Source organism: Rhinichthys klamathensis, unplaced genomic scaffold, assembly GCF_029890125.1.
Source record: "Rhinichthys klamathensis goyatoka isolate OS25496 unplaced genomic scaffold, OSU_Roscu_1.1 h1tg000082l_1, whole genome shotgun sequence".
Lineage (NCBI taxonomy): Eukaryota > Metazoa > Chordata > Actinopteri > Cypriniformes > Leuciscidae > Rhinichthys > Rhinichthys klamathensis.
Window position 1 is genome coordinate 2,760,456 of NW_026606624.1, and position 25,388 is coordinate 2,785,843.

Here is a 25,388-nt window from a genome sequence, read left to right on the forward strand (position 1 = left end):
AGCTCACACAGAAGACACTTTCAAACCAAGCAGCTTTCTGTTGGTGGATGCGGCGAATCCGTGTCAACACTAGCAAAATCTGTGTAGAGAACTTTTTAGCCCTAACTTGAAATGACTGGATTTTGCCCGCAAACTTTTGCAGAGAATGGGCCGCACCTTAATGGGGGAATTTTGTGTGTTTACCTCAAGAGTTACACTCAGACAGCTGCCAAACCGAGAGAATGATCATTTGAAAGCTAATATTTTATTATGCATTATGTCCTCTTGCAAGGCTGCACCAAGGATCTTTTTAATCTTGACAAATGTGAAATGAAAACCTCTTAAAATCTGTACTTTATTGTCTGGAAAGACTGAATAAATCGTATTTTAGGCAGTTTAGTTCCATTATGATGGTAGATTGCATTCAGTTATAAAGTTGCAACATGCATCAGACTGGCCTTGTCGAGCTATGTTTGCATGGTCTGATGCTTCTCAGATCACCTGCCCCTTTTATGCTAAAAGACATGTAGCATTATTTATTAGACTGTTTCCATATGAAAAAAATCTCACATTTTATAACCTATGAGGAATCACGTTTGATTTTGAAGTGATATTGGGAAAGTCTGTTTCCACTATTTAAACACGGATCTGAAATATTCTTAAATCAGGTGCTGACCTTACATCAATAAAGTGCCAAAGGGTTATAGTGCAGCTTGCAGAAGAACTCAAGAAAATACATAGGAATATTTTCTTTTCTCTGCTCTATCAAGTGTGCAAATAGAATGCCTGTAAGAACTCACAACACACCCTGCTTCATAACATTCTTTTCCATTGAACCCAATGATGTCATCATGACTCTTGTCTCACTGACATATCACATATTTCTTTCCGTTTCAAGCTTTCCTTTGCATCTTGGTGGCACTGATTTTTTTTTTTTTTTTTTTTTTTTTTTTTGATCTTTTAAATTAAAACTGAACTTCATTCCTCATGTCACTCTAATGATTTTATGTTGTAAGGTTTGTAAAGTAGATTGTGAGATATAATATTAAATCTATTAAAGAATTTATTTAAAGATTAGGAAAGAGGTCATTTCAATGAAACCAGACTATCTTTGAATTTACAGAAGGTTTTAACACTCTGGAGATTTAAAAAGAAAAAAGAAACAATTAAAATAAACTTATTTTAAAATAAAAACACATAACCCAACATCCATGTGCCTTTCTTCTTGACCCTGTGTGTGTGTGTTTGTGTGCAAGTTGTCATAATGGTTTCCTCTTAACCCTCTTGTTCTGGGGTTGCCATGGTTTGGGGTGACCCCGTTCCCACCATCTGTGTTAACACGTGTCCTAACATTGTCTTACCTCAGTGGATGAGAATGCCCCAAACTCACTACATTCATAACTCATATGAATATGTCAACTGGAACCAGTCTATCATGTACACCGTTATCCAAAACATGAGCACGGTCATGTGCACTTCTACCCAAAACATCATCTCATGACTACCAACTGATTCTTTAAGGCTTTATTTTAAAATGCTACACATTTATTAGGGTTTATACATTTATATATCATAAAAAGTACATTATATAGGCCTACTTGAGTTTTCTATTCACAGCCTCATGAAGCATGATGGAGAGAAATTGGTTTTTTTTCCTTCTCATTAATTGAAATGGAAACAGATTGCGATCTCCATTAAAATCCATTTTTTCCATAAGCCAGCGGATGCTCTCAGATGTCTCGAACAAGGTCAAGGCTCCGTCTTTGCTCAGACGAGCGCCTGCCTATTTCCTCTAAAGGTTCAAAATAGGTGTCCTCTGCCCCGATGCCCATCAGATAATGAGTCTTATAGAGGTAATTTTTTCAGCTAATTAAAATCTGATGAAGCCTAGAGAAGAATGATTCAGTCTGAACCCTCAGGGTGATTTCAATCTTGTTTTATACCTGCCAGGACACACTTTTAGCGTTAGGAGGGCTATATTAGAAACCAAAATAATGTACATAATTAGCTATATCTAATTAATTCAGATTCAACTGAAAGTCGAGCTCTTCGAGGATGACATCACTGCAGCAGTATGAGCTCAGTTAGAGTTTAAATGGCGCCACCTGCTGGTGTAGACATGACACTACTTGTGTGGATTATATGGCATTAATACAAATCTGGTGACTTTCGTTTGGTGGTTTAATGGAACGTCTAAAAGAAAATAAATTACTACAATATAAAAACTCAGAATGATTTTAATTTTAATCAAATAGTCTACAATGAATACACTGATTATTTACTTTGAAAGAATTTTCACTCAGAAATTGCTAGTAAATTTCACGGTCCCACTTCACAGCAAACGCCTTTACCTACTAGTTACTAATATTTAAATTAATCAATTGATACAATGCACTTATAGTGTAAATACATGTTTTAACGTTGTACTTCTATTTTAAAAATACCTGCATGTAAATATTTTCTGTAATTACACTGTTGACCCACCCTTAAACATAACCTTACCCGTAATAGCAGCAAGTCTTTTGTTTTACAACATCAACACAATAAGTACCTTGTACATAACCTTTTTAATGTAAGTACATGGTAGTTAAAAGAAAAGTGAAAGTGGCATGTGCAGGCCAAGTATGGTAACTCAATTGGAACCCATCCAAGTTAGTGCACACACATTAGGAGTAGTGAGTAGTGAACACACTCACACACACTGCAAACCGTGGACACACACACCTGGAGCGATGGGGGGGTTAGGAAATGACCTCAATCATTTCCTCAGTCATTTCCTGCCGGTATTGAGAATCGAACACGCAACTCTTCAGGTTACCAGTCTGACTCTTTAACCATTAGCCACGACTGCCTCTTATAAAACTGATAAAGCACTTAATATAAAGTGTGAGCAATTTCCCAAATAACAAAGAAACGACAAGTTAAAGCATTGAATTAAATGTGAAATTTTGAGGTTCAAAGACAATAGTAACTAGTTTGAACTGTTTTTAAATTGTGGTCAATCCACTATACAGTAAAAACAAAATGGCCTGTGACCCTGACAACCACGTACTTATATTCCTGTTATAGTAAAACATGCTGTAAAATGTTCTTGTTAGTATATTAACATATAAAAGCAAGTGCATTCAATGTTAGTTTCACACAGGAAGGGGAAGGAAGTTAAGTGGTTTTGAAGTGAAAGTCTGGTGGTAAAAGTTTTGTTTCAGAGGGTGTGTGGGTTATATGAGGATAGATAAGGCCTGTCGATGTTGACCGCAGGCCTAATCGTGGCTGTCAGTTCTTGCTAGAAAGCAATGAGTCATTTAAGAAGCTTTATAAGAGCAGAAAATACTGAAATTAAACTGGAGGATATGGAGGTGGGTGCTTTTTCTGCACACATAAAAAAGCTTTTATGTGCAAAATGGATAAGGCGTTTTTGTTTTGCTCTCAACCCCTCTGAACCCCCCTCCTATTCCTGCCCCTCCTGACCAATCCAGACTCAGACAGCCTCTCCAGCCAGACCCAGCCCAGCCTATCAGATGGCGAGGAGCAGCTGGAGCGGCTGCAGCAGGCGGAGCTTACGCGGAGCAAGCCCATGTCTCTGTGGAGGGCGCTCACTGTGCAGGCCTGGCTGGAGGTTGTCATGGCAATGCCCATGTACATGCGCGCCTGCTCTGAGAATGTCAAGAGTGGGAAGGTAAATGCTTCTCCTCTTTATTTGTTCCTGTTCTTACCACCTTTTTCAAAAGCAAAAATGCAAATAAATACAACTAATAAGCTATTTATAATCCTCTCCTTGATTAAGCGATATTCTAGGATAACATTTTCAATTCTGTGGCCGCTGATTATACTTTAGTGCTATTACTTCCCTGATGCTTCCAATGTGCTCTGACGTGAATCTATTAATGATTACTCTGTTGAACTGGAAGACCTAGGTGATGATGTCAGTGAGCTGCTTCCTGTTGCAGGTGTTGTTGGGGTTGACCGATGAGGATCTGGAGCTGGGGTTGGGAATCAACAGCCCCATGCACCGCAGGAAGCTGCGTCTAGCTATTGAGGACTACCGAGAAGCAGAGAATGGACGAGGGTGAGCGGCCACACTTGCTTAGATTAGAGCACACACACACGTGTGCATTGGCAATTGGTTTTGTTTCTCATTTTTGTCACTCAGACTTTCCAAAGCTGCTGATTTGGATCATCACTGGGTGTCTCACACCTGGCTGGGTGACGTCGGGCTCCCCCAGTACTCGCAGGTCTTCCACAACCAGTTAGTGGACGGCAGAGTGCTGAACTCTATCACACGAAGAGACCTAGAAACCATCTTCAACATCACCAACAAGTTTCATGTTACCAGCATCCTATCAGCCATTCAATTTCTTCAAATGCTTAATTTCGACAAAGAGGCAAGATTTTTTGTATACTCACATTCAGTCTGAAAATATGCAGGTATTGTTGGTGATATTGTAAAATACACTGATCAGTTTGCTTTTATCATAACATCTCTGCAGATTATACAGGCACGTCGTGCTCAGTGTGAGAATCGAGATCTGGATCCGGTGGTCTGGACCAGCCACCGTGTCATTAAATGGATCAGAGACATTGATCTTAAGGTTGGTATGAATTTCAGTTTTGCTTTATATGTTTGTGGAAACCATGTTTTGTTTTGTTTTTTTCTCAGGGATCTTTGATGAATAGACCCCCGGATTCACAGACAGGGCTTAAGACCAGTCCCAGACTAAAATTATGTTTTAACTGAAAGCAACTTACACTGACCTTAAAATATGTCAGTGCAACTGTTTTGATGCACACCAGTACTGTTTTTTTCTGAGGCACGTTTATAAAAGCTACTTAAATGTCCTAATTAACCTCAGGCCTGATCCTGGCTTAATCTAAGCCCTGTCTGTGAAATCAAAAGAACAGTGTTTATTAGATTTATTTTATGCATTTTAATTAATTTAATGCATCCTTGCTGAATTAAAGTATTAATTGAAAAAATATATATTAATAAAAACATTAATGACCCCAAACTTTTTAACCGTGGAGAATATACATTGGTCCCAAAAGTAGACTATTTGAATACTTAAACCACTACTTAAATGTCATAATTGCCACAAAAAAAATCGGAGAAAAAGTCTAGCATCATAGGTTTGATATTTTTAGTAAGACAATTACTGTAGCCTACTTTTATATCCAACCTGTTGAATGTTGTCTTTTATGCAGGAGTATGCTGACAGCCTTCAGAACAGTGGCATCCATGGAGCTGTGATGGTTCTAGATCCGACCTTCAGTGCGGACAGCATGGCCAAGGCTCTAGACATCCCCAACAATAAACACATGATCCATCGTCATCTATACGAGGAAATGAAAGTGCTTCTCAACCCAGCAAGGTGTGTGCAGCTTCATTTCATAGTCATTGTTAGCATATGAATATGACAAGCTGTTGCAATTGATAGTTATTAGATAACTTGTAAACTTTAAAAGCTCCTGTCTCTTTGAATGGGGAAACATTACATTTTCAAAGAGAAAATTACGCGGCACTCTTGACTGGAGTGTTCGATTCTGATTTGTCAGTCACGTCATCCAGCGGTCGTCCATGGCACTGTGTATCAGTCCGCTCATCCGCAAAAAGACCGGCGCTACTTTCACATTTCTCGTGTTTGTACATTTTGTCAAAATAAGATAGCCTATTGAATCTCAGGAACATCTTTTCTACAGTTGTAATATTTTAAGCGCCTTTAGGACAGAATACAGAGTGACAGAGTGTGACTAAGAATGTCATACCTGCTTTTGAATAAAAGTGTTTTATGCCAAACAAAGAGGTTGAATTTCCTGTGTAACAATGTATTATACTGATAGGTAGATTTATTTACATAAATGTTGATTTGGTAAAGTTGCTCCAAGTTCTGTGGCATTTAAAAATGATTAGAATTTTTTTATTTCAATATTTAGCTGGAAAATAAACAAATGCCTTGAATTACTTGCAGTATATGTCAATATATATCAATAATCAGGTAACAAGATGGGAGGGGGCAATCAGGAGAGCACAAGGAAACACATGACAAGCCATGTGCTCACAACAAACAGGACTATGACACAAGCACATGACAAACCATAGTGTCAGAGCTCTGTCACCAAACCAAGATAACTAGACAGAACCCTGACAATTACAAATATCTCAACTCAGATCTGTATTTCATTTCCCTGTATTTCATTTATTTATTTGTTGCGTATAGCCGTGTAAAAAGCACTCTGCTGAACAGTAACTGTATTGATCTTAAGAGTGTGGCTGAGTAGTATTTCTGTCTTGCAGAACTAATCAGGCTCAGGACTACAGGAAAGAAGGGACTCCTACACATTCACCTGCCTCAAACTGCCGCAAAACTGATGAAGGATTTTCTCCCAAGCAAAAAGTTGGCAAGGTAGGGGCTGTCCTTTATTGACACAAAACAGTCTGTCAAAATTAAGACAAATGGTGGACTTTGTCCGACTATGTTATTGTTAACGATCTGTAAAAGGATAAATAGCCTTTCTGTCATTCCTCAGAGCCCTTTGAGATTCAATCCACTGGTCGCTGTTGGGAGGGACTTCACTTTTCAAGGCGGGTGTGGATCACCACCCAGAGAAGATCGCATCAAGATCCTGCAAAGGACCAAGGGCAGTCCCATGCACGGTTACTCGAGCATAGAGATCACGAATGTCTAAAGCCAACACTCTATGTTTACCTTGGATGAACTAGGAAGAGTGAACCTCCCCTAACCTCTAAATGGACCAAATGAGCTCAATTATTTGTAAAAGAGATTTGAAAATTGACCATTTGCACTTATGAGAATTTTGTATTGGCAATAAATCACAACTAAGCACTTAATAATACATTTTATAAACTGGCTGCATTAAAAAATGAAATATTTTGTTACTGACATAATACTTAGATGAACTTGTCCTGATTCCTGTAAATTCCAGTCAGAACTGTAGGTATGCAGCTGAAATCAATACCACATGTTCAGATGTCCATTGCCTCCGTGAAGGTCATCACAACACTGTGCTTGTTTAACGTTACGGAAAACGTGGAATGAGGAATAGCGCTGTGAATACATTGTGACAATGCTTTGAATGCCTCATCAATGTATTTTCTTTGTTTGAAGACATCCGTTGACATCTGCTAAGATGTTTGTGTTTTCAAAGTCTCATTTGCATACAAAATTAAAAAGCAAGAGCCACTTTAGTAGCAATGTTGTGTGGGTAATAGATTAGTCATAAGAATCACTCCAGTTTAATTGAAATAAGGGGAATGAAAGACAAAAATCTTTCTCATTCTCTTGTGATTTTCAACATCTCTGTCTTACCATGCATGCAATTCAGTTTGTTCAATGGAATATATATATATATATCAATGCATTGTATAGTGACTATCATGCACAATAAGGAAATGCAAGAGTGATACGATTGGAAAGCCTTTAATCCATTCTTTAAGGAGTGACAGAATCATTCTCTGTCATGAGTAGGGCTCCCAGATGAATGTATGGAAAGGTAAAATATAGTATACAATCTACAAGCCAATGCCACACATGTACTGCAATTTCTACAGCTGTGTTTTCGCAAGTTTTCCACACGGAGCCACAGGGCACACAAGAGCAAATCCAGTTTTGCAGCTCAGCATGCAACAGCATTGAGCTTTGATGCAAACAGCCTCTGTCATGTGGGTCGACACAGGTTAGATAACATGGTTAATGAGTGCGTTTCACAAATTCAACCAATTATTCTTTTCAGATCTTGTTCAAATCAGTTGGAAATGCCAATTATGAATCACAGATTCCCTGCTTGGTTTGACTCAAAATGTCCATTGATAGACATTGGTCACACATCATACCAGCAGATGCACAGCTCAAGAATATAGCAGTTTCTGTTGCATTTTTAAGGTGGATTTTGCAATCACAAATCATTTTGATATCTCTGTACCTTGTGGCATTAGTGAAAATGTACTTTTGAGAAACATTTGTTTATAGATACATAACATGTGTCATTGACACAATAATCTGTATAGGAAAATAAAAACTCTACATGCATATATTTGAGTGTTGCTGTGTATTTGTTTGTCAGGTTGGTTTTATACACTACCGTTCAAAAGTTTGGGGTCAGAAGGCTTCTTTTTAAAAGAAATTAATACTTTTATTTAACAAGGATGCATTACATTGATCATAGTGTCATTAACAATAATTATGTTACAAAAGATTATATTTCAAATAAATGCTGTTCTTCTGAGCTTTATATTAATCAAAGAACCGTGAACATTTTTCTTTATCAAGTTTCCACATAAAATTAAGCAGCACAGCCATTCTCAAAAGCACCAGATCAGAATATTAGAACTATTTCTGTAAACTGTGAAGTCTGGAGTAATGTCTGCTAGAAATTCAGCTTTGCTATCATAGGAATAGGCTACATTACATTTTAAAATATATTAAAATATAAAACAGTTATATTAAACTGAACATTTGTAAAACCTTGTTTCATTTAATGAATTTCAGATCTTTTCTGGGTTAAAAACTTCAAAGTTTCAATCATGTTATCTATGTTTTAAAACGAAATTTAAAAGTCTCTCCAAGAAATTTTACATACAAACCTTGATTAACTGATTAATCAAAAACTGTTAGTGTTAAAATATTTATGTAATTCCTATGGTTTATGCCTTCATGCTAATACCTTTCCGGGTAAACTGAACAGCTCTGTTATCTTGTTATTCCTCTTCTATGAAACACGCCTCGCTTTAGGACCACGCGTCCTACTAAACTCTTTACAGCTGAGGGGTTGCACTCGAGTGGATTTTAAACTAAGTTCCTGTCTCTGTTTAAGCCTACAAATTGTAGAAGCAGAGTGACTGAGGAAGGAGTTGGAATATTTATCCAGCTTTTCCTTCCATAAACGAATGAAAGGATCGTGAAGACGCTCGTTTCACCCGCGGCTGGGAGCGACACCTGCCTCAGGTACTTTCATGACACAAGGTGCGAAGGGCGTTAAACCGCGGCGCAGCTCAGGTTAGGCCGTACACTTTACCTTCAATTTGGTTTATGCGAATTTATTTGGCGTTTTTCGGCATCGTTGAGGTGTTTGACTTTTCTGACAAAAAGTAGCCTAACACCGGAGATTCTTTAGAAATGCTGGTGTTACAAAGATTGTTTTAAAATTGTTTCAAAATATCGTGAAAGACACTCAGGGACTTCCTCTCAATAGTTTCATGTCAGTAAGATGGCATTAATAAATCAGTAATCATTTATATTTTATTTTGTTTTATAATATACAATCTTTAATTGTTTCTCAATCTTCACATCTGATGTCATAGTGTCTAGTAACAGACCTATTTCCAAATGGTCAGTGAAACTAAATCTTTAAACAACATGATGAAGGTCATTCTTTTTTTTCCCAGGGTGTTTTGTAGTATAAACAGTGACACTGAAACGGCAGAAATACGATCTTGCTCGAGTTGCCCTCATCAGAGCTCTGGCCCTTATAAAGCTTTACCACGGTAACAGACAAAATTCCATGGTTTACTACTTACTTATTACAGTTACTAATGTATAATCATCATACATTAATATGGCATCTCATCCAAACAGTGTAAGAAACTTCCTGTATTGATGTCATTTTGTTTGATTTGATTTTGTTTTTTGATAAGGTTACTACATTTTGGTGGTAACTATAGTTACAGTGATTACCATGGTAACCATAATGTCTGCTTGTATCAGTATAAAAGCTGTGAAGGTATTTAAGTTGACCACTGTCATATCTGTAATCTTTTTTTTTAGTATTTTTCTATTATTTTACATAAAATTATACATGCGTCCCTTTTCAGAGATGTTATATTTAGTTTCTATAACCAGTGTTATAAAATCAGTATTCCAGACGAGACACGAATGCAAGCAGTTTATTTTACCATTGTGTGACCATTCAGCCATGTATTCTGTAAGAATAAGTTCAGATCAGCTCAGATAAGGTCATGGGGTGCATGTTTAGATGGGAGCATTTAGTGACCTGTGGATCTCTGTCTGTTTACTTCAGGACGGGGAGCAAGTGTTGCTCTGTGTATTTGGACAGGCCTTCCTGGTCTTTTGTCATATTTCCTTATTTTATGTTTCTTTTGTTTTAACCAGAATTTAATGTTATTTGCTCTCATGGACTCCTTTGAAGACTTGTCACGTACCAAAATCTGCATCTGATTAATATATGTAATTGTGCAAATAATTAAAGCTATTTTCTCACAGACTCTCTCCTGAGAATAAATTCTATTGATTTTTAAAATTAGGGATGCAATGATCATCTTTTTTTATTGCCGATTTTTATTTTTTTATTTTTTTTATTCTCAAACCAATTGGCTGATTTCGATACCGGTTGCTGATTTTAATCATGATCCGAACAAAGATCCTACACTTATGTAACATGAGCAGTTGTTTTTGAATTAAATTAAGTAATTGAATTAATAAGTAATTGAATTTTAAATTAGACTTAAAGCAAAAACAGAAGGTTCTGACTTTAGCTTTGTGACATTATGCTACACAAGACACACCTGCACACACAAAAAAACGCAGACAGACTGAATGAAAATGTAAATTCACTCTCTGACAGTAGATGGCGCTTGGGCAAAAGCAGTGATATAGTGTTTCCTTGGTTACCACTGTACACAAAGCAGAGCTGTGCTTATAAACACGAATTTATATAGAGGTAAGATGAAAAGATAATGCCACTGAAACTTTTCTGAAGGCAGTCAGTTTCCTTTATAGATCCATTCATATAAACCCCCACCCAATTCAATATTTATATTTTTCTTCCAATTTTTTGGGGATCACGAACGGTCATTTTGCTGTGCCTGGTACAGTATTATCTTTGTGTCCATCTTTAGTGATGTCTAACCGCAGAACCACACGTCACAGCAGTCTGAGGACAGCAGTCTTAAGACAGCAGCGTGAGACCCGAAGTTAGGGATGCTCATCCCGCCCAAACACTAACCCTACCCTTCACAATAAGCTCTACCTTAACGGATGCCCAACCACTAAATCTACCCTCAATTATATATAAGCTATAAGCTCCACCCCAACATCGATCTGAGATGGCTGGCCTGGCGCTGCTGTCCTCAGACTGCTGTGACGTATGGCTCTGCATTTGGTTATTAATGTCCATTACAGGCCAGAGTGTTCCGTCTCTGGCCTGTGTTAACGTCCTGTTTACAGACTTTGTAATATTTCCACATAAATGACATTTTGGGTAATGATTGCAATGCAGTTTGTGCACAAGTCCAGAATAGAGATCAGCCAAAATAAAACGAAAAACCAATCGTGTGTTCGGGTAGTAGAAGCACAAATCGTCAGAACACCGGTCGACTGGTGCGTCTCTATTTAAAATCCCTTTGAACAAAACTCCTCCTGCCAGTCTTGAAAAACAAAGACAGGCTTTTACCATTACTGTGCACATTTTGCAGTGCTTGTCATGTCTTGCTCTGTGACAAACCTGTTTTATTAGTGCCCCTAAATGTACAAGGCTTTCTTAAACTAACTACACTTTTCTTTCTACACAGACGATTGCTCTCTTTCTGTCTCTCTCCATCTGTCTATTCTTCATTCCTCTCAAAATATGAAGAACAGAATCATTCATTTTTTTCTTCCTCCTGAAGCCACTTGTTGTAAATCGAAATTGGAACATTATAAAACATATTTGACCATTTACTTTTCACCCTCTAATAAATTACACCCACAGGCGGATGATGAGTCATCCTGAAAGGTCCCATAATGCCTGCAATCGTGATTTCTGTTTTAGTGGTCTAACTGAGCACATAACGTAAAACGTTTGTAAAAACCACCTTGTGATAAAACGTGGCTACTCGCCTAACATTGCACGCAGTATTTACATGTTGTTAAATGGAACTGTATTGAAAGAGTCTTGTATAAATAGACTAAATACTCTGAGCATTTTGTAAGAATGAAATGAATTCGCCTAATTTTGGTTTTGCTAAAAAAAAAAGTCTGTTTGTCCTGTTTTAATGGGAATTTAAAGTAGCTTTTACCTAAAAGGACACCCCTTCTCCATTTTCATTCTGAGCACAGTGAAGTGCCCACATTCACGAGTGAACAATGCTGTGTTGTTATGGCAACAGTTAGTGTACAGCAGCAACTAACCTTAGTGCACTGGATCAGTTTTAGGTGATTTTTAGTGTGCAACTGTGCATGTTTTCCTGATGGGTCTTAATCTGTACTTTCAAGGATATTTGCTGAAAGATGATGTTGATGTCATGAAAATGAGTATGGATGTGGGAAAGAGTGTAAAAGTCGCAAGTGTTAAATGTTGTCTTTTTAATGCACTCATTTTATCACATCGAAATGGTCCCTGTTGCTTAATAGTGATGCTGTCATTTGAGGAGTTCAGAAATCATAATTTAGTTTTTTGGCTGAAATGTCACATTTCCTTTTCTCTTTATGACAATCCCAACAGAGACAGGAAGCTTTTTAGCACTTGTACAACAAAATAAAGATCAAAGTGTGTGTCTCACACACATTCACGCAAAACGCACACACAAAAAAAAACATGTTGTTGCACAAGCCTTGTTGACTCATAAACCGGCTAAATGAGTTGTACTGTATTTTCTGCCAGGCTTTTTTTTTTTTTTTGTGCCAGGCACAAACTGATTTTTATGCTCAACATTAAAAATGTAACTATGATGATTACAATTACCCCCTTACAGGGGCGGACTGGCCATCTGTGTGATCTGGAGTATCACAGAACGGCCGGTACTCCAGGACGGCCGGCGGGCCGGCCCACCACCTGCCACACACGCAGTCATAAACCTGTTTTTTCCCCCCACTAATCTGTTTCACACTCCAGTACTGTAGGTGGCAACAATGCACCTTTAAGTTGGATGCCAGCGCGGAGCATTATCAGCTCGGCCCAAAAAAACTGCGATCGCGGCCGAAGCAGCTGTGCGGACTGATCTCGATCACGCGAACATTATTACACAGAGTTGCGCGATCCACTGAGAAGCATTTCAATTCAGCGCAGAATTCTCTATCTCTATTATAAACCCACAGATGGCTGTGATTTAAGCTAGTTAAAAGCCAGATTAAACAGCGCTGATATTCACAACATCTTGACGCAAAAAAACAGGTGAAACATTGTTCCAAGAACAAACCAGTTAGAAGACATTTCACTCCACAACTTATGAATTAACTGTAACTTGGTAAAACAAACTTTTTTGGCAGAAATGTGCCTGTATTCATATTAAAAATGCTGTTATATTAATAGTCATGTAGGCCTATAAATGTAGGCTATTAAATGTAATGCAGTAATGTTTTTGTTTAGAAGTTATGGCAGTTTATTTATTTATTTTGCATTAAATATTTATACTAAATGTTTATGCTACAATAGGTTTTTAGAGAATAATATATATATATATATATACATATATATATATATATATATTACAAATTTTTCACCAATTGTTGAGCCAGAATATCAAGATATTTTATTATTTCGCATATGATGGTGAAAAATAAAAAAGTTAAAGTTAAAAGTAAAGGTAAAGGTAAAGGTAAGGTAAAAAAACACCACCATGTTATATGTATAATAAATATTTTTGAGTATAGCCCTTCTAGATTATTTTATCCCTTGAGGTAGCCCTCACACACAAAAAGGTTGGAGACCCCTGGTATATAGTAACTAAATGTTTTATAATTACAAGTTTGTGTAATTAGGGTTTCTGTAGCCAGTGACATTTCATTATTTGTATTTTATTTTCAATGCAGATGTAATGGCATTGTACATTTTTTTGTTTTTATTTGAAGACTGAGGCTTCATTAATAAACAAAACCCCAATTGTCATCATTGTTTTTGAGATATTACTTGCTGTGAATACCTTGTCTGACATAGGTTACAGTATTGTGGCATAGTATCAGGACATCCTAGTGGCTAGGGGCGAATGGCTGGATGATGGGCCTATTTGGGAGAAAGTCCAGGGCTGTTATTTAGCCCCAGTCCGTCCCTGCCCCCTTATGATTCTTTTATTGACACCCACCCAACCAATTGGCTCATAGAAAGTGTTTTACTGTGAATGTGAATCATATTTCTACCATTTTCTATATCATTGTTTATAAAACAAAAGACCCCCAGAAAAGCGATTTACCTTTATTATTGTAATTATGTTTCCGGGCATACAGAATTAGAGAACAGAAGTACAGAAATCTCTATTGTGTTATTATACATCAGAGTGAAACGGATTATCTGGAAAAAATGTAAAGCCTGGTTCTGTCCGTCGGTTTTTGATTGGGTGGAGGCTGATCTAAATACGAGCTTGCAGTGAATTGTAAGAAGGGGGCGGGGTTTAAGCCGACAAAACGATTGGAGAAGTCTTGCATACATCACCAGAGAGAAGTCTGACGTTTCACTGCAAGATGGACTTCTGGTGGATATAATTTTGAGGTAAAAAAAAAGAAAAGAAACGTTTTCAAGGATGAATCGGCCACAATAAGATCAATAACATAACCTGCCGTCTCGAGATTATGACCAATACCAATTAGATTCTTTAATTGTCAGGTCTGAATACTCCCATAAAATCCCTCATGTTGGGTTTCCCTGGTCATTTCGCAAATACGAGACTGACATGACTTGAAAGCAGCACAAAATTCGTATTAAGAGTTGTAGCAAGTTGTACAATGTCCATACATGGTAATTCTTTCAATGACATGCTGGAATGCTACCATTTGACCTCTAGAGCGGCATTGAGCCAAATGGATAATCTTTTGCTTTAGAGTCTCTCTCTCCAATGAGCTGAAACATAGAAACCCCTTTCTTTTGTCCCCAGTCATTTCCAGGAAGTATTTCCCCTTCAATGAAATGTTTATAACGGTTGTCTCTTTTTTTTCTTTTCTTTTTTCTTTCATGTCACAGTTCTGCTCTCATCCTCCACATTTGGACCACCCTTCCGGGGTTAGTGTATGTTTGTGAATATTCGAGAGGATCATTTACAGCTATGTGTGCCAGTGGGCAGCCTCTGTGTTCAGGAAGCAGGCGTTCACCCACCAGTCAGGAGGGCAGTAGTTCAGGCTCCCAGTATGCTCTCTGTGCACTGGGGGTGGGCCTGGTGGCTCTTGGTGTTGTCATGATCGTGTGGAGCATAGTCCCTTCTGAAGTGACACAGTTGCACAATTCTACAACCACGAACAATGGAATTGCCAGTGGCGATTTAGGAAAGACATCGTCTGTTGCATTTGTGCTGGTTGGAGCTGGTGTTGTCATGTTGCTCCTTGCCGTATGTCTCGGGGTGAGGAACAGGAAGCGGACGAGACACAGGGAAACTGCAGGTGCAGGCCGTGCTGATTATGTGGATAATGTCCATAGAGATCAGGATGATGAGTGAGTACTGCTCTATACTCATTACACACACCTTCTCTGTTTAAAGATGATGAAAAGATTGATGTCCAGGTTTTGTATAGGGATACACCGATATTACAATCCTGGCCGATTAAGATACGTCAATAATTATTTTCATAGACGATAACTGATAAATGGCTGATATTAGAATTAAATGCATTTTAAAATCTGTCATTGAAATGCCAGATTTTTTATTTATTTTTTTGAGATTTGCTAAATATTAAATTTAACAGTGTTATTAAAGTTCTGGGGTCTGTAAAAAATCTATTTAAAAATAAATGCGGTTCTTTTGAACTTTCTATTCATCAAATAATCCTGAAAAAAAAAAAATGTATCACTGCTTCCACAAAAATATTAAGCAGCACAACTGTTTTCAACATTAATAATAATAAGATATGTTTCTTGAGGATCATGTGAGACCGTTCAGTTTTGCTATCACATGAATAAAATACATGTTAAACAGTTATTTTAAATTTTAATAATATTTCTCACAACTTTTTTACTGTATTCATGATCAGATAAAAGCAGCTTTGGTGAGCGAAACCATAAAAAAAAACTCGGTCATACTTTAGAATAGGGTCCAATTCTCACTATTAACTCAATATTAACTACGACTTTTGCCTCAGTAAACTCCTAATTACTGCTTATTAGTCGTTAGTAAGGTAGTAATGTTTAGGTATTGGGTAGGATTAGGGATGTAGAATATGCTATGTGCTTTATAAGTACTAATAAACAGCCAATATCCTAGTAATATGTATGCTACTAGTTAATAGTGAGAATTGCACCCTAAACTAAAGTGTTACCAAAAATTCTTACCAATCCCAAAGGTTGAGTGTGTATATATAAATGATTAATAATAACTCAAGGTTTTTTTTTTTTAATCTCTAATATCAGTACGGATATATTGTGCATCCCTAGTTCCCTTTGTTCAAATCCATCTAAGTGACGCATTTTGACTTATTGACTATATGTTATGTTTACCTGCATGTAACTCATGTCATGATATCTATGTAAATATTAGATCAAGTGAACCCATACCCAGCTTTGACGTCCCCACCTATGAGGAGGCGGTCACCAGCGGACGGTACCCTGTTCGACAGAGCAACTTGCGACAGAGTTACCTGCTGCCCTCGTACGAAGATCTGATTGGTGCCGTTGAAAATGAAGGCCAGCAACCGAAAGAAGGTAATGGCCTAGAGGCCCCTCAGCTGACTCCTGGCCCCGAACCCCAGCCTGCGGCGCCCACCCGCACCGGTAGCAGGGCCAGCCGCCTCCTCAGACCTCTCCGAGTGCGCAGGATCAAGTCAGAGAAGCTCCACGTCAAGGATATTCGTTTGGATATCCAAAAGCCTGGACAGGGTAGGGTGGTCATTGAGCCACTGACCCCACCACCACAGTATGAGGACAAGCCCCCTCAACTACCCACAGAAGCAGTGTAATCATTCAATCACTGGATTTCTCTCAAGTGTTTGCATCTGTGGGTTGCTTGGGAAATGTTGACTCTTCTGTGCAAAAGCAGAAAGTTTCAGTGAGAGCTATAAATATATCTCTAAATCTGCCAATTTATGAAATAGGGTACATTCATGTGCACTGTCAATATTTTTCTTGGACAAAACACTAAAGCCTACTTGAATGTGTTTTTTTATACAAAAAAAAAATCAGAACTATCAATATTCTAAGAAGGATATTACAGTAATTTATTTGTTTTTTAAAACTGTATGAAGAGGGATATGAATGCCACAGCGTGTTTCTTAAGATAGAGATTCACTGTTTACTTCCAAAGAACTATACAATGTACATTGCAAAAAATTAAAACAATTCTTATTAGAGAATATGATTGAAATGCCAAACGCTAGTTGCTGTTTTTTGGAAAATGCTTTTTACGTGTTTTCCTAAATCTGAATGTTATAGTTTTGCACTCTGAATATATATAATACATTTGAACCAGTTGTGCTTCTGTGGGCAATTTTGCAGGAATGCAAAATGAATGTATATAATAGATGTAATTCCAACTAATTTGCGTAACTAATTTATTCAGTACCATTAATCCAATTAGTTATATAATTATTTTTTTCAGTATGTTTTCATTAACAATGTGTCACTGTCTGTTCCGTTTGCAATTAACTTTGCCCCTTTTTATCTAGATATATTGTATTTTAAGGGTGAAAAATTAAGACTTTTTGAATTAAAATGCAATTTCAAATATTCTTAAAACTCATAGGAAATTATGTAAGCTTGTTATTTTAGAACAAATTCTGCATTCACATGAAATTATAGAAATTGATATTAAAAAAGGAACAAAAATGCACCTTTTTTTAGGGAACTCAACACTGAATTCCTGAAGTGCAAATGTTCATTTAAAGGATTTGGCTACTATTCCAACTGCAGTTTGACTGTACAAATAAGCCATATTGCTGCAAACGAACCGTTTTCAATCATAAAAATGTTGTTGATGTCCTTTTGTATATGAGCTAAACTGCACCTTTTAGCAAACGCTTTTGTTTTTATTTACAGCTTAGTTTGTTATAATTCAGTTTAATTATTTGATGGGGGTGTAGAATCTTGGAAAATTGATGCTATTAATATTTACTTGACAAAAGGAATAAGATTATGGGTAATTAATATTTTAAAGCAGAAAAGCTCTGTATTTATTTTATTTTTTTGTGGGACTTAATAAAATTGTGTAAATATATGTTTTTGTTTATCTTTATGGTTCCCTAAGTTGAAACATAATGTGTGCTGATTTGTAGTGCCCCCTAGTGGCTGAGAATCGTACAAACAATGTTGAAAAACTGTCAAGGATGGACAATTTGATTGCACTTTTCCTGCCATAACTTTTAACAGCTGTTTTGACATACTGGAAAATCATTTAGGTCTTTCATTATGATACTTCTAATTTGACTTTGTGAGTGGATGTGGTACAACATGAGGGTGAGTAAATGATGACCGTTCTAATTTATTCCTTTGAAACAACAACTTTCTTTATATTTCCCAATTAAAAATGTAATTGTAGTGTCACTGCCAACTCACACTGTTAATTTCCCACGTTTTTAATTTCAATACTGACCATGTTTCCTTTACATTTATCATCAAATGTATTTTCCCAACCTACTTTCACCTATATATTTATCTTTGATTTCAGACATCACCCTACAGTATGTGTGGAGTGAAAGAGGGCTGTATTGTGACAGGTATTTGAAGCCAACTCAAACTGTGCATTCATGATAGTGTTGGATTTCACGCAACCCCACTTCAGGCATATGTGCCAAAATTAACCATTAGACAAATGCTTGCGATTTTCTATATTCCATGAAAAACAAATTAGGCTGTTATAATGTTACCCAAATGACCCAATCTAAACAAAGCAGTATGAGTTATGCCTTTACTAAACTGTGCTCTTAGATTTTAGAACATTGGTCAAAATGATGTTTTGAAATACAATGTTTATTGTTGAGTCAGGTTTGTCATAACTTGTTTTTTGTCCAAAACTGTTCAATCCTACAGCATGAGTGCAATTTGACATTACTGATATACAACCGTAAACAAGAATTGAATAACTTACCGATCAAATGTTTGGGGTTGGTAGGATTTTTTTAATGTTGTTAACCATAAAAAGGGCAAGAATAAAGAGACATCAGAAAATTAATTTAATGCTATTTTCCATCTTGTTAGGACACAAATAATGCAATTCCATGATTTTGTTTTAAAACAGGACACTTTTTTTTTTTATGTTTGTATCCCCCATGATACGTCAACCCTTTAGGGGTATAAACTATAAAGTCATTGAAAACAGAATGCTTGTTTGGCAAAGCATTTTACAACATTTAGCCAATTTTTTTTAAACATTTAACTTAAAGTAAACATTCTTTTTAAAATTCTGTTAAACAATAGTTTAGTGCCTCTCTACGAAGTATATTACCGTATCATATTTAATATGCAAATTTGTAGGGCCTATATATAAATGACCAACACGACCAAAACTGCTGAAAAACCTGTTGTACACAATCTACTTTATGCCTTCTGCCATCGGATTGATAGTTCATACTTTTTTATCAATTAAAGTCTTTTTTGCTGTGAAATCTTTAATGATTTTTCTAAAGCAACTTGGGTTTACTTGATTTATTCATACATCATTTTTAATGGTAATTTATTTTATTTATTTTTTTACATTTGTTTCATGTTAATGTAAATGTCAAATGTGACACAACAGGCTTTTGGGGAACATTTATTTGTTTATCTCTCAATTAACATTGAATTATATTCAATATAAGCTTTAAGACTGATATATGAAATGATACTCAACAAAAAATATATATGCATATATATATATATATATATACAAGGTTTCATATTTTATTCATACACACAAACAAACATCACATTTGTTTTTTAAGTTGGAGGGCGCGTAGCTTCATGGAAGGGGGTCTGACACTTCTCCCATAGAAAGTGTTGACAGAAATTGCCTCAAAATATCCATGTATTGTTGACATAAAACTGAATTTTGTATAGCTAGCTAAATGATTAATGACTGAATGATTGAATTTAATTTTTTATTTAAGAGTATTAAGTATTACAGTTATTTTCTAAAACAGGCCACAAAGTATAAAGTCTGTAGACCACCGAGTCTATTTTTATACCCCTAAAAGGGCAACTTGCATATCGCCTGTGATGCAAACATTTATTTAATTTAATTTCAACATAAACCTAATAAGCTAACGCTTAGCAACAACTTCAGTCCCATCCAAATTTGTATGTGATGTATAAACTTTTATCTGAAGGTGAGATTTCATATACAGCCAGGTGGCCATGTATTTAAATGCTGCCAGTGAGCTAAACAAAGAATGTATGAATAAAATCACCAGATATACATATTCACAACAAACACCCTTTCAACATGAAACCAAGAAATGAGACCTACACTTTCACTACCTCTCACAGCCTCGCAAATAGTGAGCCTACGTTCTGATGTACAACCCAGAAGTGCTGTGCTGTTACACTACATGAACTCACTCAGAGGCCCACACAGAAGAAAATGAATAGTTGAATAAAGTCATTATTTTTTATTTATTTTTGCGCATAAAATGTATTATTGTTGCTTGATAAGCTTAGGTTGAGCCACTGTAGTCACTCGGACTATTTTAACGATGTCTTTACTAACTTTTCTGGGCTGGCAGATATCAATTACCTAGCAGCCTATGAAGGAGTGAGCCAGCTCTCATATTTCATCAAAAATATCTTAATTTGTGTTCCGAAGATGAACGAAAGTCTTACGGGGTTGGAACAACATGAGGGTGATTAATTACTGACATAATTTTCATTTTTGGGTGAACTAACCCTTTAAGATCACAAAAAAAACGGGCTATTTTTCAGACGCGCACTCCAACTTTGCCTTATGGCCTGCAGGCGCAAGTCAAACGAGCGCGGAAAAGGTACAGGGGCAGAATGAGCTTTAGCAACAGCAGGGAACTGCGAACAGTAGCTATATCTATAGCGTAAATGTTTCTCAACTGGTGGGTTGCAAGGCCGTTTTGAGTGAGTCGCGTTGTGCGCAGTCAAAGAAACAACAACAAATGTAATTTTTTGTTTTTCTGATGCCACTTTTATTTTGAAAGATGTGTGTAATGGTGATTTGTCAGATGCTGAGAAAAATGCGTTGTCCTTATTCAGTAGGCCATCTGCGGTCAGATGAGATGTTGTCAGGCTACATGTCAGTAAAACTCACAAAAACGAATTTTCTCGCGCGTGCTTGCATGATTTTGTTATATAGGCTATGCGTCGTCTCTGCACTAAAATATTGTATGTGAGATCAAGGCACACGCTTGAAGCTATGCAATTTTTTTAATGCACAAATACATGTAAGCAATGTGCATTTGCAGGCAACTAGAAGATAGGCTCTAATTTTGCATTAATTTGTAAAGTACAAACAAAAAATGGAACATCTTTAAATAACATATTTTCTGGCCTTTATGTGCTGTTGACTTCCGCCCTTATTCACATTCTTGCACATGGGGATTCAAAAGGGAACAAATTTTTCCATTTGTATTGAGTTTAATTTAGGTAGGCCTATGATAGTTGCAATTATTTATTTTGACAACTAATACAGTTTACTTTTTCGTTTGCAAGTTTTTGAAAGACAACTTTTGGATAATCTTTGGACTACAGTAGTTATCTGCATGTCTTATCCATGAAGATGCAACAACGGAGAACAAGCTGGGGGGTTTTGAGAACCAGAACGCTGACTGAGCAAGTTGAACTTTAGCTATAGTGGGAGGAACCCCTTTATTAATATGCATGGAGGTGCAAAATAGAAAATAAAAATAAAAAATGATCAAATTCACTCAGTATTCCATTATCTAATTCAGGCTACTATCTCAATTAAATACAAAGTTACTGTATTCAGTTGTGTTGTAGGCACTAAAACAGTCCAGTAGTCAAACCAATTTTTATGTTGAAATAATGAAGATTTGTGCCAGCCCAGACTAATTGCTGGCCCTACCTGGCCACCCCTGAAAAAAGCCTGGCCCCGCCACTGTCATCAAGACTGCATAAAAACAGTAACATTGTGAAAATTCAATCAACCTACAATTTAATTAGCCTTCACCCTTTCTAGGCTATTTTAATATTAAAATATAATTTATTCCAGCGATCGCAAAACTGAATTTTCATCCATTACTCCAGTCTTCAGTGTCACTATCTTTCAGAAATCATTCTATGCGATTGACCAATGGGAATACAACATTCCAAACAATGTTTAAAGCTACCGCTAATTAAAGTCATTTAAAGTGTTAATTTTGTCTGAAACGTAAACTCTACCGATAAGAAGTTTGGCAGTCAGTAAGAATTGTTTGTTGCTGTTACAAGAAATTGATACCTTTATTAAGAAAAGACACAGTAAAACAATAAAGCATGGTACCAAAAATATGCTTTTAAGTAAATGTTTCTTTTGAACTTTCTTTGCATCAAAGATGCAAAGAATGATCATGGTTTCTGCAAAAAATATTAAGCAGCGAAAGTGCTCAATGTTTTCAACATTGATGATAATAATAAGACATTTTGAGCACAGCATACACTCACCTAAAGGATTATTAGGAACACCTGTTCAATTTCTCATTAATGCAATTATCTAATCAACCAATCACATGGCAGTTGCTTCAATGCATTTAGGGGTGTGGTCCTGGTCAAGACAATCTCCTGAACTCCAAACTGAATGTCAGAATGGGAAAGAAGGGTGATTTAAGCAATTTTGAGCGTGGCATGGTTGTTGGTGCCAGACGGGTCGGTCTAAGTATTTCACAATCTGCTCAGTTACTGGGATTGCACGAACAACCATTTCTAGGGTTTACAAAGAATGGTGTGAAAAGGGAAAAACATCCAGTATGCGGCAGTCCTGTGGGCGAAGATGCCTTGTTGATGCTGGAGGTCAGAGGAGAATGGGCCGACTGATTCAAGCTGATAGAAGAGCAACTTTGACTGAAATAACCACTCGTTACAACCGAGGTATGCAGCAAAGCATTTGTGAAGCCACAACACGCACAACCTTGAGGCGGATGGGCTACAACAGCAGAAGACCCCACCGGGTACCACTCATCTCCACTACAAATAGGAAAAAGAGGCTACAATTTGCAAGAGCTCACCAAAATTGGACAGTTGAAGACTGGAAAAATGTTGCCTGGTCTGATCAGTCTCGATTTCTGTTGAAACATTCAGATGGTAGAGGCAGAATTTGGCGTAAACAGAATGAGAACATGCATCCATCATGCCTTGTTACCACTGTGCAGGCTGGTGGTGGTGGTGTAATGGTGTGGGGGATGTTTTCTTGGCACACTTTAGGCCCCTTAGTGCCAATTGGGCATCGTTTAAATGCCACGGCCTACCTGAGCATTGTTTCTGACCATGTCCATCCCTTCATGGCCACCATGTACCCATCCTCTGATGGCTACTTCCAGCAGGATAATGCTCCATGTCACAAAGCTCGAATCATTTCAAATTGGTTTCTTGAACATGACAATGAGTTCACTGTACTAAAATGGCCCCCACAGTGACCAGATCTCAACCCAATAGAGCATCTTTGGGATGTGGTGGAACGGGAGCTTCGTGCCCTGGATGTGCATCCCACAAATCTCCATTAACTGCAAGATGCTATCCTATCAATATGGGCCAACATTTCTAAAGAATGCTTTCAGCACCTTGTTGAATCAATGCCACGTAGAATTAAGGCAGTTCTGAAGGCGAAAGGGGGTCAAACACAGTATTCGTATGGTGTTCCTAATAATCCTTTAGGTGAGTGTTATATAGCCTAATAATAATGACGTAGTAATAATAGTTTCTTAGTAGAAACTTTAGCCTAATCTACTTAAAATCAATATTGTATATGGTAAATAAGCGGAATTATGTGCAAGCGCTCAAAGCAGCCTATCATTCTAAGCACATTATTATTTAATGTAGCCTGCATTATTTTCACTAAACTTTGATTAATATATTAAAATATACATGAACTACTGCTATTAATGTGGTAATGTTCGTGACCTTTAAAGTTTGTTAATAAAATTTACTATAACCCTTGTAAGTAAACTCCACCCCTCCTCCATCCGCTGCAATGGTTTACGTGTAGTTTGTGTTCCCGCTTTTGCAGCTGCTGGGGCTGCGGGGGGAGGGAGAGCTTCTCATGGAACAGCCAGCCCGGGGAGTCAGTCACATTCTTGGCCGGGATTCAGTGACTGAACCAGACACAAACAAACACTGAGGGGGAGAGAGAGAGAGAGAGAGAGTGAGAGAGTGAGAGAGGGAGTGAGAGAGACTCGCACACTCTCATAGTAAAGCGGAGGCAACTGCGCCGACGAGCTTTACACAAGGCACACATTTTGCGCTTGAGTTGCACAGAGTGTGTTATATAGTCGGATTGAGAATTACATTTCGATCAAAACTTTAGACTTTGCGGAGGATTTTCTCCTCGCTCGGAAGTTCTTTCTGGTACGACTTAAGATTTGAACATGAAACAGTTGAATGGATTACAAGGCGGTGTTTTACGCTTTCCGAACTGACATGGACTGTTGCGACTCTTTTCGTTCACATTCATTGAATCTGTTCTGATTAGACTGCCCAGGTTTAAACATGGAGGCTCCTTCCAGCTTTCAGCAGCATCCAGGACTTCAGCAAACTCTCAAGCAGTTTCACTTGAGTTCCAAGATCTCTCTCGGCGGTCCGGCAGCCTTCTCGGCTCGGTGGCAGCAGGACATGCTGTTCAAGAAGGACGGCCAGAGCACTGAGGTGATGGTGAACCTCCCGGCGCAGACGCCCCCGGTCATGCCGGGGCCCCTATTCATCCCGTCCGACCGCTCCACAGAGAGGTGCGAGACGGTCCTGGATCGGGAGACCATTTCGTGCTTCGTGGTGGGCGGCGAGAAGCGCCTCTGCTTGCCGCAGATCCTCAACAGCGTACTGCGAGACTTTTCCCTCCAGCAGATCAACTCGGTGTGCGACGACCTCCACATCTACTGCTCCAGGTGCACGGCGGACCAGCTGGAGATCCTCAAAGTTATGGGCATCCTGCCCTTCTCGGCCCCCTCTTGCGGACTCATCACCCAGACGGACGCCGAGCGCCTTTGCAATGCCCTCATCTTCGGCGGCACGTTCCCCCCGCACGCCGACAAAGAGTTGTCGTGCTCCATCGAGCTGGAGCGGACGGAGAAGAGCTTCAAAGTTTATCACGAATGCTTCGGGAAGTGCAAGGGCCTGTTCGTGCCAGAGCTCTACACGAGCCCCAGCGCGGCGTGCATACAGTGCTTGGACTGCAGGCTCATGTTCCCGACCCATAAGTTCGTGGTGCACAGTCATAAAAGGCAGGAGAACAGAACCTGTCACTGGGGCTTCGACTCGTCCAACTGGAGGGCTTATATTCTTTTGGATCAAGACTATAGTGACAAAAAGGAGAGCACCACACTGCAGCAGCTCCTCAATGAGTTAAAGGGAAAATTTGACCTGGGGAACAAGCACAAGACATCTTACAAGGTGAGCTCAAAATAGCATTA

The 25,388-nt window shown here is 37.9% G+C and overlaps 3 protein-coding genes across 8 annotated transcripts in view; all 3 read left to right on the top strand.

Moving 5' to 3' along the window:
* The window catches only part of kaznb (kazrin, periplakin interacting protein b), a 188,728-nt gene extending 181,976 nt beyond the window's left edge, over nucleotides 1–6,752 (top strand). For 3 of the 4 annotated variants that reach the window (XM_056251437.1, XM_056251438.1, XM_056251439.1), the window contains 7 exons: nucleotides 3,456–3,655; nucleotides 3,927–4,045; nucleotides 4,130–4,361; nucleotides 4,467–4,568; nucleotides 5,179–5,345; nucleotides 6,269–6,377; nucleotides 6,502–6,752. In XM_056251437.1, the coding sequence (XP_056107412.1) occupies nucleotides 3,456–3,655; nucleotides 3,927–4,045; nucleotides 4,130–4,361; nucleotides 4,467–4,568; nucleotides 5,179–5,345; nucleotides 6,269–6,377; nucleotides 6,502–6,660 (1,088 nt within the window). In that variant the 3' untranslated portion in view covers nucleotides 6,661–6,752. Of the gene's footprint in view, nucleotides 1–3,455; nucleotides 3,656–3,926; nucleotides 4,046–4,129; nucleotides 4,362–4,466; nucleotides 4,569–5,178; nucleotides 5,346–6,268; nucleotides 6,378–6,501 lie in introns of those variants that run through there. The other variant, XR_008807158.1, reaches the window with a different exon arrangement.
* A 1,966-nt stretch (nucleotides 6,753–8,718) lies between these two features.
* tmem51b (transmembrane protein 51b) lies at nucleotides 8,719–16,812 on the top strand. Of its 2 annotated transcripts, none has more exons than XM_056251341.1 (3): nucleotides 8,719–8,936; nucleotides 14,878–15,342; nucleotides 16,382–16,812. In XM_056251341.1, the coding sequence occupies exons 2-3, from the start codon at nucleotides 14,960–14,962 to the stop codon at nucleotides 16,797–16,799; spliced, it is 801 nt and encodes a 266-aa protein (XP_056107316.1). In that variant the 5' UTR covers nucleotides 8,719–8,936; nucleotides 14,878–14,959; the 3' UTR covers nucleotides 16,800–16,812. The 2 variants fall into 2 exon arrangements, with proteins under 2 accessions (XP_056107316.1, XP_056107318.1); XM_056251343.1 differs by having other exon boundaries at nucleotides 16,388–16,812.
* Nucleotides 16,813–24,161: 7,349 nt separating this feature from the next.
* The window catches only part of skib (v-ski avian sarcoma viral oncogene homolog b), a 34,776-nt gene continuing 33,549 nt past the window's right edge, over nucleotides 24,162–25,388 (top strand). The window contains exon 1 of one of the 2 annotated variants that reach the window (XM_056251454.1): nucleotides 24,162–25,368. In XM_056251454.1, the coding sequence (XP_056107429.1) occupies nucleotides 24,472–25,368 (897 nt within the window). In that variant the 5' untranslated portion in view covers nucleotides 24,162–24,471. The remainder of the gene's footprint in view (nucleotides 25,369–25,388) is intronic. The other variant, XM_056251453.1, reaches the window with a different exon arrangement.

Coding starts and splice junctions, on each gene's coding strand:
- tmem51b (XM_056251341.1), top strand. CDS start 14,960: ATGTGTGCCAGTGGGCAGCCTCTGTGTTCAGGAAGCAGGCGTTCACCC. Junction 15,343..16,381: donor CATAGAGATCAGGATGATGA/GTGAGTACTGCT, acceptor TGTAAATATTAG/ATCAAGTGAACCCATACCCA.